The 15,520-nt window shown below is 35.6% G+C and overlaps 2 protein-coding genes across 2 annotated transcripts; one reads left to right on the top strand and one right to left on the bottom strand.

Moving 5' to 3' along the window:
* The first annotated feature begins 7 nt into the window (after positions 1 to 7).
* LOC144447042 (uncharacterized) lies at positions 8 to 2,537 on the top strand. Its single transcript, XM_078136919.1, has 4 exons — positions 8 to 121; positions 921 to 1,221; positions 1,706 to 1,827; positions 2,335 to 2,537. The coding sequence occupies exons 1-4, from the start codon at positions 61 to 63 to the stop codon at positions 2,463 to 2,465; spliced, it is 615 nt and encodes a 204-aa protein (XP_077993045.1). The 5' UTR covers positions 8 to 60; the 3' UTR covers positions 2,466 to 2,537.
* A 1,889-nt stretch (positions 2,538 to 4,426) lies between these two features.
* Positions 4,427 to 9,438, bottom strand: LOC144453569 (uncharacterized). The gene is made up of 3 exons (XM_078144890.1): positions 9,204 to 9,438; positions 8,064 to 8,346; positions 4,427 to 5,402 (listed from the first exon to the last, which is right to left on the bottom strand). The coding sequence occupies exons 1-3, from the start codon at positions 9,411 to 9,413 to the stop codon at positions 5,236 to 5,238; spliced, it is 660 nt and encodes a 219-aa protein (XP_078001016.1). The 5' UTR covers positions 9,414 to 9,438; the 3' UTR covers positions 4,427 to 5,235.
* Positions 9,439 to 15,520: the final 6,082 nt, after the last annotated feature.

Below are 15,520 nucleotides of genomic sequence, written 5' to 3'. Positions count from 1 at the left end.
GATGCAATAGCGTTGTGATCGGCGCATCGTGTAGTGTTTATTCCAACGTCGAATGTCACCATGAAGTCCGTCACGAAAGTCTTTCTCCGCATGGGCTGTGTTTTTGTTTTCCTAACTGCAGGTAAGAGAGTAATTATGACGAGTGGCCAGTGCTGGGATCGAAGTTTAATTTTTGTAGTTTACTGTCCACTTCTAGCTAAATAGTTTTATGATTGTGTATGTGTGGTATCGGGCTGAATGACACTGCTGACTGGGGAAATTATGCTAGCCCATAAGCTTACTGAATAGTTGTATACACAGACACGAAAATAACAAAAATACGACATGAATGAATTTTTAAAGTATAATTGTGTTATTTTATTTTCAAACCTCGATTCCTTAGTCATGGTTGCATTGTTGTATCCACCGACCCAACCCATCCATCCATCCATCCATCCATCTGTCCTTCCGTCCGTCCATCCATCCATCCATCCATCCATCCATCCATCCTCCGGCCCGTCCGTCCGTCTATGCATATGCATACACACATCCATTCTTCCCCATGGCCATGCACACGTCAACCCATTCATCCATTCGTTCAGCAATTCTTCATTCAGTTTGTTCACTAGTCGTTTTGTTGTTTATTGCCTATAGAAAGAATATACTATTTCAGTTGTAAGGACAATGTATCCGGGTGATAGATCCGTGTCCAGTTCCGGGTATCCGTTTCACCATACATAATGCACTGAGTACAATGAACTCAGTATGTTTTTAATCACAGCAAATAATGATAATCGTTTCTTTTTATTCATTTTGCTATAGTTAATTTATTTTATCCAAAAATGTTTTCATGTTTATTTTTTAAATACATTTGCTTACTTCCATGTAATGTGACGTCACGGAGTGCAAAAGGTTAAACTTCCTAGCGTTGTTGATTGCAGGTATATCGGGCGAGCACTGTAAAAGTTATTACTGGTCTGATACGTTTTATTACGGGTTCGATTGCCCTACTGCACACGATTCAAGCGATAAAACGTACTGTTGCGGTAACACATGGGTAAAGTTTTGCTGCAACTATAATACATGGTTGAATTGGGGTGTTGATGACGACGGTGACGAGAGCAGTACTGTACTCGACACTAATGAAAATGATAGTAAGGACTATAATGGTGATGGCGATGACGATGGCATGGGTCAAGGTATCGGCCGCACAGGTGATAAAGATAAGGCTGATAACGTCGGGTAATTACTATTGCCATTATCCTTGTTAATCGTAACTCTTTCGTAGTACCTCTATGCTGACGATCGTAAGAGGCTTAAAACCAGCCAGTGGTCGTGCCGTACAGAAAGATAGAGAAAACGTGAAATCAAGCGTATTACTAATTAATACGTAATTTCAGCTGATTGAAGAAAAAGCTGACACAACACACAACAAAAACACAACAACAACAACAACAACAACAACAACAATAATAATAACAACAAAAACAACAGTAACAACAACAACAACAACAACAGTAACAGCAGCAACAGCAACAACAACATCAACAACAACAACACTGAAGGGTTCAACTACCATATCCTTCCCAAAAAATAAACGAACCTCTGTCGGTAGTGTCAATTATCAACTCAATAACTACACTTTTGTAAATAGAAAATCTTTGGAATTAGATCTAGATGTGTATAAAATATTCATCAATAACCATCTTTATCATTTCATCATCAGAATTGGTGCCATCATGATGATCATATTTGGCATTATTGGCGTTATCGGTATAATCATCACAGTGGCGTTCTGTTTGTCCAAATCACTCTTTTTCGGCGCCAGGACAAATAAGACCACCGTCCGTAAGTATTACCTATTACCTTATATATATATATATATATATATATATATATATATATATATATATATATATATATATATATATATATATATATATATATATATATATATATATATATATATATATATATATATATATATATATATATATATATATATATATACATCTTAGTAGCAATTTGAGTGATTTTATTCTATCCATGGTTGTAAGTAATAGGCTAGGGGCGATGTGAAGGTAGCGGAAAATATATATACTTTATCACTCATTAACAATCCAGCCAACAGATGTCATTGTTTTCTATATTTTTCTAACAAATCAGAGTGAACCTGTATAGGGTGCTTCACATTATATGTTCCGATGTACTTGGTAATAAATGAGTACATTGATTTTGTGATTTGTCATTATGTAGCTGTAGTGAACTGTTGAATGTTTTGATGTATACATATATATATACACGATATACATTTTACTGATAAGAACATTTGTGTTTGATTTTCTTTGCTAACAGAAAGAATGAACCCTCAACTTACCACTATATCTTCTGACGTTGCCTTGGCAACCCCCACGGGGCAATCATATCTGGAGCCGCCACCACCCTACGACAACTATCCAACAAAAACTAAAGATGATTACGTGTAATCTATGCACAATGATTAAGCTTGCATTTTCATGGTAAATGCATTACACGTCTCATACAAAAATCTTCATTTGTCTCGCAGCAGTTTTGTGTGAAAGTTTTGCTTTTTTACTATTATACACAGAAACCGCAACGTTTTCAAATTGCTTATTTTCTATACCTGTCTGAACTTAAAAGTCACAATTGAAATCGAAAACTTGAAATGTAATTTTATTCTATGCACCCCCTATACAATATAGGGGAGACTATCTAAGATGCAATTCCATTTCTAGTCAATAGTTCACGGTGTATTACGTTATCTTTCATCTTTTTAGTCCTAAACCGTCATTTTGATATGGATATGAAACCAGGAACTCTTATTGTGTTATTGTTGTTTAATATACTTTTCTCTTAAGTAGATATCCACAGTTTATACACGGAAGAGTATTGTAATTTGAACTTGAGTTTTTAACCCATCCAGTACGATTAACTTTTGTGCTAGATTTAGATACAAATATCTGTGTAGTTTTTGGTACATCTCAACACAATATTTGACATGATGGGTCAGAGAAATAATGCAGGTGAAATTCATTTTTTTTATAATTAATCACATGTCGTAGAATATAAATTAATAATGCACTTTATTAGATAGTTAATTGAGGTAAAGTTGCCTTTTCAGAATCTAGTTTCAAGCTAGTTGCGTAATGATGTATGTAATGAGCGATCTGGTCACGTGACCCCATCGTGGCGTATTTATCTGACAGTAGATTATTGCAAAAAATGTGGAAGGTTGTAGTCACATTTATTCTATAACAAAACGAGTCTATCCAATCACTTAGGTCTTTAAATGACTTTATGAGAGACAATCATTGATATTAGATACTGATATTTTTTTTCGATGAAAAAGGACAACTGTCGTACAAAATTTTGACGTAAAGGATTTGTAACGGCCTATACACATATTTGTGTTTTAGTGAAATTTACTATTTTTCAAATCTTGCCATCTCTATTTTTAATTTTACTAATTTGTTTTGCTTCTTGCTGTTTGTTTTTATAAATCTTTTTTTTCTTGTGGTATATTGAATAGTTTGGGTGTGTTCCGCTAATTATTAAAGCAGGCTTGTAATTACACTTAATTCTGTCCCAGTGTTTCTGTTGGGATCTTGATTCCATGTATTGTGTAGAAGTTTGAAAAAAACCCAGTCAGTTTCTAAACAGTCCATACAACCTGAATCACAAGTACGTGATTATTCAGGCTCTAGCTACTTCACACAATTCATAGTTGATGTGTGGAAAGGTTTCCCCATTCTCTCATTAGACATGAGTCACTACACATTGCCCTCATCGAATTAATACATTACGTTGCTTGTATTCTTCTATAGCTGATTTTCAAAGTGTCGATCATGCTATGATATAGACTGCCAGAGTGTCGATAGGTCAGCAATGGAATTTCAAACCCAACCCCTTTCAATAAGGTTATAAATCTTTATATAAAGGTCCCTACAATGTCGTCTGCACCTTCGGCTTTCAAAGGATCATGGTAGTTGGAAGGCAATCTCTCGACTGAATATTAACAATGACGGCAAAGTCTGTAAGGTACGCCGTGACGGGGCGCCCTCACACATCGGTCAGGCAAAGTTGCTTTAATAAATGGAAGTGCAGATGACTCAGGAGATTCTGAAGAATGGTGCAAAGGTGAACACCTAAGTGGAAAAATATACCCTATATTTAGAACCTCAATTTTAATACGTCAATCGAATAGGTGTATCTGGTAATGATATAGAACATGAATATGGGATCCTGAATGTTATAGTTCATGTGCTAGAGCTATACTTGATTATTCAATATGATGATACAGGGTATAATGTCACAAGTGTTAACCATCGTATTACATTCACGTCTTCCGTTTTTGTCTAATTTTGTACGACTGTTTTAAGCAATGTTAAAAGTGAAATGAGAACACAAGAGATTAAAGTCACAGTGAATTTCGAGTTTTATTCAATTGATTGTACAAGATACAGAGTTGACAATCTCGCTAATTGTAAATTGCATCTCGCTAATTGCATCAACGGTTGTCGGCGGCCGAGTGATTAAACCACTTGCCTCTTACCACTGCGGTCGGGGTTCGAACCCCATTCGATTAAATCTACCACGCTGCAAGTAAGAAGAGTGTCGTTCAGTTTGACTCTACCGAACAACACATGTTTTCCCCGGGTGCTCCGGTGTCCTCCTGCATTGACACTGAACCCACGAGGGATGGCCCTCGCTGGATTTCTTGGGAGACAATTTTTTATATGCTTAAAGAACTATCCAGTATAAATAAAAGATTATTATTATCTTGCACCTCGTAAAGGTAAAATGTTTTCGTTGATTGACCATGTGGAACATTTATGAACAATTTATTTCTGACGAGTCACCTAAACAAGCAGACTTCATATTGTATTAATACACCGTTCTTTACAATGACATTCGGCGTTAATGTGTCCTAAATAAAGGCCCGTAGATGACGATTCTAAAAGTTTTAATTCTTTCTAGTTTAGAATTCCAATGTGGTGATGATAGCATCACTGTCTATTCGATTTCCAGAACCATGAATAGTATATTATAGTACATGCTGTTTGAATAAATGATGCAGTAAGTAGATGTTGACCCTTATTTTGTCAGAAACCAATTGAAGTGGAAAGTTAGAACTAAACAAGTTGTAATTGAAACTTTGACAACTTGATTTGGATAGCACAAATGTATCATATACACCACAAAACAGGGATATGCTTTACATTTTCATTTCTTCTGTTATTTGTACAGGGTTTTTCTCATTTCTTTATTTGCAAGAGAAAGCGAAGTGTCCGCCTTGCTGGCTTTCCGATTCAATCGACAAAGTAGGTCGTTTTGACGATCTAGTTCATCTCCAATACCAAGTGCCAGATCTTTGAGCCTGTCCAGGCCTGAAGATATTTCAGCTGAAAAAAAAACAAGGATGACAAAAAGTTCATTATTTGTTGCATTTTACAGTGCCTGGCTGTGTTCTTTTGCCAAGTTGTACGAGGCAACTCGGTGAGCAACGCGTGCACTGAAGCATGCAACTAATACTTACTAATCATAGGGCCTTGAGAAAGTCGCAAAGGGCGTGGCAAGAAATCCGACATGTTGGATTTTCTGCAATTCGTCGCAAGTTGCTTCATGCGTTGATTGATGACTCGCAACTGGCCTTGTGAGACCACCTTGTCGCGTCGCCACTGGAGCAGTAACCCTTTGGCGTGTGCTCATGCATAATAGAACGACGTTCAATTGTATTGCTGCATATTATTTTTATTTTCAACATTCTACTTGGGCATTGACAAGCATAATTTAGTATAATTCCAACTCATCGCCTTGATTACCGTTTATCTACGATATATTACATTTATGTTAATGTTTGATCTTCATTATATATCATTTTATTCCTTAGCGATTAAACTTGAAATACTGACGTCGTAAAATTGATATATTATATCGTCGTGAACGAATTTTGAATTGAATTTAGGTCTACTATCGACACGTCTACACATTTTCAGTTATTTCATGGCGTCAAAAACATTTTTTTTTCTTCTTAGGGAGCCCTCAGTAATTACAAGGGGGGGGGGACCACGCCCAGTTTGTGACTTAAAATGTGACCCTCCCTCAAGTCAGGGAATTTTTCTATAGAAAGATCCCACCACTGTGAGAGTTTACAATTAAAGGCATTTTTTATTGTTCCCCTACAATTACCATCACAGTGAGCTTGTGTTTTGATGTCACTGGCTGAGCTGAAGGCAAGAACTCTCAAAGACTAGATTTGTGACACAAATCCACCACATTATCCCCAATATCTTGCCACGCGCGCTGTTCTCCCCTTGCTACTCTGAGACCTACTCCTCTCCTCGCACCACAACTAACGGTTAATTCACTGCATTTCACTGATATGTTATGATGTTACTGTAATAATCCGATCATCTTGACTGCTCTTTTAAATGGATCCCCCACAGCGTCTTTTCTAATCCCTGCATTTTGACCACAACAAAATAAAAGTATTAATTTTCATCTTTTTTATTTATTTCGACCATCAAATATAACCATCGATTTGGGGAGCTTTAATTTTGAGAATCCTAAATAAAAATGAATAAACTGAAAAGTGATTGGCGAAGAAGAAAACTGAGTAGACTGTTTGACTCACTCACGTCTTGTAATTCAACTGGCAAAATTGCATGTTAATTTTCATAAATCAAGTCACAATTATTAAAAATCTGACCGAATTGATGGGATTATTACGGTACTTTAAAATGGTGGCAATGTTGAGATGTGGTAAGTAGTAAAATTTAGAACCGGTGGCAGCGATGGGATTAGGCCAAAATAACAGAATAATGCAAAGTTAGATAAAAATGAGTCAAAGTAAAATGTGACCCTCCTCAAATTTCCTTTTTCTAAAATATGGCCCTCTCCTCAGGACCGATTTGTAAAAAGTGACCCACCCACTAATTCCTCCGGCCTCCCCATGAAATTATTACTGAAGGCCCCCATGTCTACGCATGTACAGCAACTCGCTGAGCAACAAATTGTTTCGTGTCTCAGTCTTAATTGCTGGCCTTGTCGTTCGTAGGCGACTTCATGTGTCGTCTCGTGTAACTGGGCCTTAATCAACATCAAGATTCCCGGCAGGTAGGTTTATGAATTTGCTCGTTAATCGTCCATCTAACTTTTCAATGCTTGACACATCATTTTTCTGTTTCTTACGTCATAATTGAAGATTATTACACTGCAAACAATGAACCAAGCGACGACTGTTTCACTTTCAGCAGTTAGAGGTCAAGCTCCACTTGACCCAAATCTAACGACCAATTGAGATCTTCCTATGTTACAATGTTCTATTTCTTCAAGAAAAATAGTATAGATCTTACTTTAATAGTTACACAATGGCTTAGGTTCCAACCCCCACCACTTCACACATACTGAAGCGCTAACAATTCAAGCTACATGTATTACATAGGCCACTGAGTGACAGTTTTGACACTTTTCATAATCAATCAATCAATCAAACGGAGGGTTAACTTTTTAAAATATAGTCGGCAAGAGTTCGATAAAAGAAATCTTAACACTAATAATAACAACATTTATCCACCATCATGATACACATAGCACGATATATACATTACAGTAACTGTATAAGCTTATACACGACAAAATAGCAAAACAATTCTAGCTTTTACCACCAAGTGACACTCAAACAGACAGATACACAGTCACGTAAAAATGACATTTAAAGACAAAAAGCATAACAATACTAGGTGCAAAGTAAACTGACACACCTACACATTTTCAAAATCTAATTTACAAATTAAAGAAACACAAAACAGTGCAAGCCGTTATCCACATTGAGAATAGCAGCTCTTTAGTATAGACAGAGTAAACTCTAACCAATACATATATAGCTACAATACACAACAAACTATGTCATTTCTTAGTATAGGAACAAGTTATTATTGACTTTATATATGTGAGGATGTTTACTACGATCTTAGATGTTTCTCTACTACATGAGGCAAAGAAAAAAAAGACAAATAAGATTTACTGAACGTTCTGATTAGCTGTTTAGTTTATCTGCTCACCTGCCAATCCTTCAATGTCCCCAGTGGGCGAATTTATTGCGGCGTGTGAGGCAGAGGCATGACCACTTGCCTGGATTCGTTGAACGACTTGTTGTAAACATCCACCCTTTCTTTCCTTTTGGATAGGTTCTTGCTTGCTCGTTCTGATGCTTAAATGTTTGGTAAATCCCTCAACTACACGTTTCAGGTGTTTGTGCTGCGACCGTGTCGTCTTTATGTCATCTTTCATCTTATCCAGTCTAGTTTCCAATCTTTCCAGTTTCGGTCCTTGTCTCGACAGTTCCTTATTTAAAGAGGTTTATAAAATGATCATTGAAAGTGAATAAAAAGACCATAACATCATTTCATAAGATAACATATAACACCATAATTACATTTGTCTTGAGAAAATATTTGAAGGTTAATTTGTTTTCGTGGAGATTGCTTATATTAGTGTGTTGAAGGGCTAAAAACTTACATGGTTAAAAATAGTAAAATGAATAAAAAAATAAGAATATGTAAAAAAAAAATGTAAAGGAAAACAAAGATTATATGGTATGTTTTATATACCATCCGTCCAGCCTCAGTGATAATATGATGTATAACAAAATAGTTGTAATTGTCACTGGATCTCTCTCCTCCAAGGATAGCAATAATGAAACGTAGTGGTTTCCCCGCCCCAACTAAACAACTAACCAGTTTAAATTTGAAAGAGTGTAAATTGATCGAAACACCCGTCCTACAAAAGAAAAAAAACGTCGAGTGAAAATACGAGTGAAATGATATTCAAAGGTTGAATATTTGTATCTGACTAATAAGAAATGTTGTTGCTACGAATGGTTTTATTGTTACACGATTAATTGTGTTTTTTATAGTCGGAGTACGAGACTCGATTTTGAGAAAAAAAGGAATGGAGAAGGAGAGAACATTGCCAGAATCGAGTCACGACTCTCTCCGTCTGCAAGTAGGACAAGTTGTTTATATACAACACTAACACTTACAATATAGTACTCATATACTAGCTGCATTATGCTATTGTGGTTTAATATGGCGACAATTAGGCATTTCATTTTTTATGACAGCCTTGATGGTAAGTAGAACAGCTATCATTATCGAAGAAGGTTAGAACAATGTTATTTGAAGTAATAAGAAATTCCTTACAATTGCTGTGTCAACTCCTCTGCTTTCTATGTAGTTGATATCCTTGAGTATTCTAGTTGTACGTTTTAAAAGGTTTATGTCATCTTGTTGGCGTTGATGATATAGCTGCCCACTGTCCTCATTACAGTGTCGCGTCTCCAAGGTACACAATGATACCAATGCATGATCCTTAGCCTCGTCGACAAACGGATTATTTGACCAACTAGCCATTGTACATATCTGTCTCACGCTGCCAAATTCATCGACCAAATGATACAATAGCACTGTTCCCCCTCGTAAAACTGCAGAGTTTTAGTTTCCCCCCTCGTAAAACTGCAGAGTTTTAGTTCTCTAAATAGAAGTGTTTTTTTAATGGTAAAATTTGCGTTATGTTGAATGATACGATCATGCAATATAGTTTCATGGCTTATATCGGATAATTACTTTGGTAGGAAATGAATATTCTTAATTCAAAACTATCGAACTCGAAAAATAAGTCAGTGCATACGATATCAAATTTTATCTGTCTTTAGCCAACCCAATGATAAAACTATACATATGATAGATATAATATGCATGTTAGATAGGAATTGTGCATGTTACAGGTGACTGTAATGGCTTAGTGCGACTATTTTATATTTATGTCGTTTGTTCAAATTTCTAAATAACATGAAATGAATTTATTTATGATTCTATTTTATAGTATTTTTAAAGATCGATATTTACTACACCACTTGACAATATAGCATTGTGAAAGTGTCATATCTTGTTCTCATGTTAGTGTAGTTGCATGATTTATTACTTTATTTTTTTAAATTTTTAAAAATGTTATGAATGGTGTTAGTTGTAGTTGTAAAATTACAAATAGTTTGACGTCCCCTGGGTGACTCACAGTCAAATTAATTTCCCATTTTCTGAGGAGACGTTTCGAAACCATAAATAGAGTCTAAAATATCTAATATTCAAAGTTTCTTTTATGTAATGGCTCACATAACGCCCTTTATTCTTTCTTGTATCTTTGTAGCCCCTCTGGAGATACTAACCGGTGGTACTTTCCGTTATTGAAATGAAGAAAGACATTATGGTACTTAAGTACCAACTTTAAGTCTTTGGTCATTCCAATACCGGACAATATTTGGGCAGTTCTCACTAATAAAGTTATATCTTTACATGATATTGATGTTGTAATGGATAACTTTGTCTCGTCGTCATTATCCATGAAATCAAAATATAACAGTTTGATTGGTTGTACCGATAAGAATTGATCAGCAAATAAACGTCAGACTCCACTTCATTGAACTCACAAAAATAGTATATACTAGTATTTTACCATCTAACCATCATTTTGATCATTCCATTGGTTTATGACAGAGGTATCTAAATTATATAACAAGAAATGGTTTGATTTTACTATATGACCCTGATGTCAAGGTCATAGGAAATGGTAAAGGAGTAAAACTATTCAGTAATAAGTATACAAAATAATACTTGTCTATATTTTCATTCTTCTAAAGTTGCCTGTACACAAGATTTAAAAGAAATTGGCAGAAAAATATACTTCAATGTGTATGTGACACACATTGATTGGCTCGATTTTGATAACTGACCATGAAATTCAAGGCTTTTAAGGTCAAAATCTTAAGAAAGCCATCCTTTATAATATAGGGGTAGACACTTGAATATAGTCTGTATACTGCAGTTTTTGATTTTGTACTATAGATATGGCCACCATTCGGTAAAAAGTGGCATGAGCTCCAAAAAATAATGCTAGTGCTACAGACTTGTCTTTGGTGTTGATACTTATTGACCAAATTCAAGTTGTAACTTCAGACGCACACAGTCAATCTCAGAGGTACCAGAATCTCAGGACACGTATTCAGTGGATAAACTCACAAGCACTCAAAATATTACTTTTGGTGAAGAAGGTGTATGCTTAATCCAACAATACGAGAGCTTTGGATTCGTTTTCCTTCACTTACAGCAGTCCAAACTAGATCGAAACAATTAGTTCTCCGTAGTATTCCTACTACGATGCAGATCAGTTACCGTAAGTTAAAGACGTGTTGCTCTCCTCGCTGCCCCACAAGATCTCTCTTCGTATCCGTTGTATCCTTGCATACACCCAACATTCACATTTTATTCAAATTCAAAGTTTCATTCCGTATTACAAATATGGTTAGTAAATAACATGTTTACAGTAAACTTCAATTCTTTTCCATATATAGGAAGTGTTTATGAACTACAGTTAATCTAATCAAGAGATAAACTATCTTGAAAATATCCTTTTATACTATAGCCGAATTCATTAAAAGTTGTGAGTCATCACTTGTAGTGACACTTGCAACATTCACTTAATTACAAGTAATAACATGACCTAGCTCGTATTACTATCTCATTAATCAATTAGACCTCACACGGTCGGGTAACCTAGATACAATTTATAATACAGTTTATAATACAGTTATATACTTTGTAACACTAGCCTTGTGTAACTTTCTCTTCTTCTGTAGTATCTGTAAATATGATTTGATAGAAATTGGCAACTGATAAACACTAAAGTGTACGTAACATGCAAGAAATGGTTTGAGTTTGATAATCGATCCCTGAAGGTCAAGGGTAAAGGTCAATTCTCAAAAGAAATATTGTCACGGACCAATATTTGATACTATTTCGACATTTTCGTCCCTTTGTCTAAAAATCGATTACTTGTGACACAAGTGCTTTATCTCTATCACACCGAACAAATACTCAAACATACACAAACAATAATAATAGAGTTCTCTTTTATACTAGTTTGCACATCACTGAGTGTTTGTTCGGTGTGATAATAACCCAGTAGATAAGAGGGTACAATGAGAGCAAAGACAACTTTTATCCCTAATGCAATCAATATTTTAAATAATCCAAGGTGAAAAGTTTTTAACATTCCATCAAGAACAGTTGACTTTTAACTTCAGTGATGCTACTTTTGTTGTGTACGTATGTTCATTTCTGTAAATTAGGTGGTTTATGTCAGATGTATTACTGTATGTGTATACTGTACATTAGGTGGTTTATGTCAGGTGTATTGCTGTATGTGTATTATTGTAGTTTTGTATTCTTTTGCGACCACAATTAATCAATTTCTCTGTACAGAGATACTGATATATTTTCTTGTATCTTGTATCTTGTATCTTGTATAAAGCAAATTGGGGCGGTAATCCATCCCCTGGTAATTATGAGATCAGAGTGTTTTAGATAAGAGGAGAAGAATTGACAAGATGTCTTTATTTAGTCAATAGAGAGAGAATTATATACAGCTGAAAGAGAGAAAACTAGCCAGCAAAAAAAGGGAAAACAGTTTTACATCACCACAAAAATCGGTCAGTCAGTTGATTAATATCACAAAAAATATATTTTATTTCACCACAAAAATTAACAATTCATTCAATCGACCAATCATTCATTCAATCAATAAAATAATCATTCAATAAATCGATCAATCGATTACAAGGTTGCTGTTCGCTGTGTCTTGACATGCCTGTGTTCATCCAATTACGATAATTAACTAATCAAATGGAAAGGGTGATTACTGATGCTCTGTAAGATTAATAGACAGCCACTGTAGAAAAACACATTAATTAAATTCACTCAATAAGGGATAAACTTAACTGCTTCAGTGACTTGTATGAAAAAGGGCGTTGCTGAGACAACAGAAGGATGCACTGTTTTATAGTGTCACGGATGACAGAACACAACTTTCCGATATTCGTAGCTTTCCACAATTTTATGTAAGATGATTTAGATTTGTTCAAAGTTTTTTTTGATGTTTTACGCAAGGTCAATGTGAACTCTCATCTGTCCTGTATTAATACTTAATGAATAATTTTTGCATTTCGCGAATAGTATTCTGAGATGACAACACTAAGTGTCATTAAAACAGCATCAGTAGCAAATAAATGATTACTTGCAGGCAGCTGGAAGGTAATGGCTCGATCAAGTTGTTTAGCTACATTTCACATTTTTCAATATTATTTGCATTGGGTTAAGGCAACGACACTTCAGTTTATTCATTTGTGATGTTGACATCATAAATCATCCAATCATTTGAGCATTTTATAATTTATGTTTATAAGAATTTAAAGTTGGAATAAAGGTTGGATTCACCTTAGAAGAGAGCAAACAGAAAGAGATAGCTAGACCTGGACAAGGATTTTCCATCTGCTCCGTATCTACGTTTAAAATGGTTTCAAGTTAATCATGAAGATTGTATGTAGTATATGAGTTATTCTCCTAACGTTCGAGGATTTCGGTACCTGATGTGAAAGTGGAAAGAGTTTTGTGGAGAGAATGGGATGTGTGTGGAGAATTAACGATTAACATTAGACAGTGGTCAACGTCAGGAAGTGACCAGTAGTAAATATAAAGTCAACGCTTATTTGTTACAATACAATACAATACAATACAATACAATACAATACAATACAATACAATACAATACAATACAATGCAATGCAATGCAATGCAATGCAATGCAATGCAATGCAATACAATACAATGCAATGCAATTATTGTTACTTAGACAAAGGTCTCATTTCAGACTTAGGTCTTGAACATTGAGTAGTAAGCACTCTTAGGCAGGGGCCAGAATATACAGTAGGGTTAGGGAGGGAGGCATATTTTTGCAAAGATGTTTAGATATACTATTTTATGGTATTTCCCCTCCCGGATTCTACAATTGAGCCGTGCACTTCATTAAATAACGGTGGCATTCCATTTCAGACTCCACAAGGTATTTCTTAAATAGATGTACGCTTCGCACGGTGAAAATCTCAGAGTTCTAACCTATACTTGGGGATCCTTAGCCAATAGGGCTGGGCCTTCAATCTTTAGTCTGGTTGGGGGTGGGCAGCATCACCTTGATGCCTGATGTAGGAGGGTTGTGCCTTTACCATCATGGTAAAAAACATTGTATTTTTAGGGCACCCAAACCTTTCCAAAACTCGAATTTTTACGTGGCCTCCACCAACCTTTACACCAGCCTTAGACTGACTGTTCTATTGAAGATTTAACTGACATCCTATAAGCATCTGAATATCTGAATTCCGCCATTATATATGAATGTAACTGCAACTGTAATTGTTAACACTCTGTTGTTCAGCACTAAGTATGCATAGATTGTTGTTATGACACTAATGTATATAGTTCTACGTCATCGACCAAATTTTAGAACTATCCAATCACGGTTCACTTATTGCAACATTGTTTTCTAATGCTGTGTAAACGTTCATTTTCTAGTTCTCCTTAAGAAAGAAAATGTTTAAATTCACTCACCACCATGGATCCTAATTTGTGGCTGACATGTATTTTAAGTATGGTTATATATTCACACGGTAAGCACTTTACATATTCTTGACAATTGTAAGACATTTTACCAAATAATTGAAACGTGTTCCCGATGACACACTACTCTTCGAAAGGGGAAATTATGTAAACTGAGCACAAATCATTGCTGTCTGCAGATGCAGGCGTATGATATTTACTCTGTACCCACTATTACCCCCCCCCCCCTCTGAAAATGAAGCGACAACATTTATCACATAAGAAAATTCAGGCTCCAGATGGGGATCGAACTAACTACCTTTGGTTTACCAGACAGACATCTTATCTACTTGGCCACTGAGGCTGCATGCATGCATTAATATTCGATATGTTACATTTAATAAACAATGTAAATGTCACGGGCTAGTACGTAGACTTGAAAAAAAAATTGATGGATTTAAAGGAGGAAACTCTTGATTTAAGAATAAAAGTACTTTATTCTAAAAATATTCAAAATGTCATGTTCAATTAGACGATTTAAGTTGCCACCACCTAGCCAACATGCCCCATGTCATAATGCAAACGAAATGACATGTCTCTGTATCTTGTATGTGTAGATGTAAGTGGTGCTGTAACGTGGAGGGATGACTTACGGTGTGGTTCAAGTTTTCCTCTGTCCGACGGCAGCCCGGCACAGTGCGACCCAAACGGTGTTTTCCCATGTTGTTCATCTGGTGGTTGGTGTGGTAATACAGCAGAGCATTGTAACTGCGGTGGCTGCATTGATTACCGTCAATACGCGGGTAAGATGTCTTATAAGCCAATTGCAATTATTAACTTTTCTGTTTCAATGTGATTTAGGGGCGAAATCAATAGTACAATGTAGAATAAAAACTAAATTGTTATACTGAGGCTCCAGACGCCCCTCAGTCCCCCTTCTAACTAAACTGGCCACAATTGAAAATTGTTTCAGACAGCACAACCAATTTCAGATTTGCGTAGTAGTATATAGTGCTATGAATACAAAGCCAGTGTGT

This window comes from Glandiceps talaboti, chromosome 2 (assembly GCF_964340395.1).
Source record: "Glandiceps talaboti chromosome 2, keGlaTala1.1, whole genome shotgun sequence".
Classification (NCBI taxonomy): Eukaryota; Metazoa; Hemichordata; class Enteropneusta; family Spengelidae; genus Glandiceps; species Glandiceps talaboti.
This window is presented reverse-complemented; position numbering and strand designations above follow the sequence as displayed.

What these genes read in the sequence shown, in the direction of transcription:
- LOC144447042 (XM_078136919.1), top strand. Translation starts at nt 61, where the DNA reads ATGAAGTCCGTCACGAAAGTCTTTCTCCGCATGGGCTGTGTTTTTGTT. An exon ending in TTTTGTTTTCCTAACTGCAG is followed by an intron (nt 122 to 920) that starts GTAAGAGAGTAA and finishes TGTTGATTGCAG; the next exon opens with GTATATCGGGCGAGCACTGT. An exon ending in GACAAATAAGACCACCGTCC is followed by an intron (nt 1,828 to 2,334) that starts GTAAGTATTACC and finishes CTTTGCTAACAG; the next exon opens with AAAGAATGAACCCTCAACTT.
- LOC144453569 (XM_078144890.1), bottom strand. Translation starts at nt 9,413, where the DNA reads ATGGCTAGTTGGTCAAATAATCCGTTTGTCGACGAGGCTAAGGATCAT. An exon ending in GAGGAGTTGACACAGCAATT is followed by an intron (nt 8,347 to 9,203) that starts GTAAGGAATTTC and finishes TCTTTAAATAAG; the next exon opens with GAACTGTCGAGACAAGGACC. An exon ending in GGACATTGAAGGATTGGCAG is followed by an intron (nt 5,403 to 8,063) that starts GTGAGCAGATAA and finishes TTTTTTTTTCAG; the next exon opens with CTGAAATATCTTCAGGCCTG.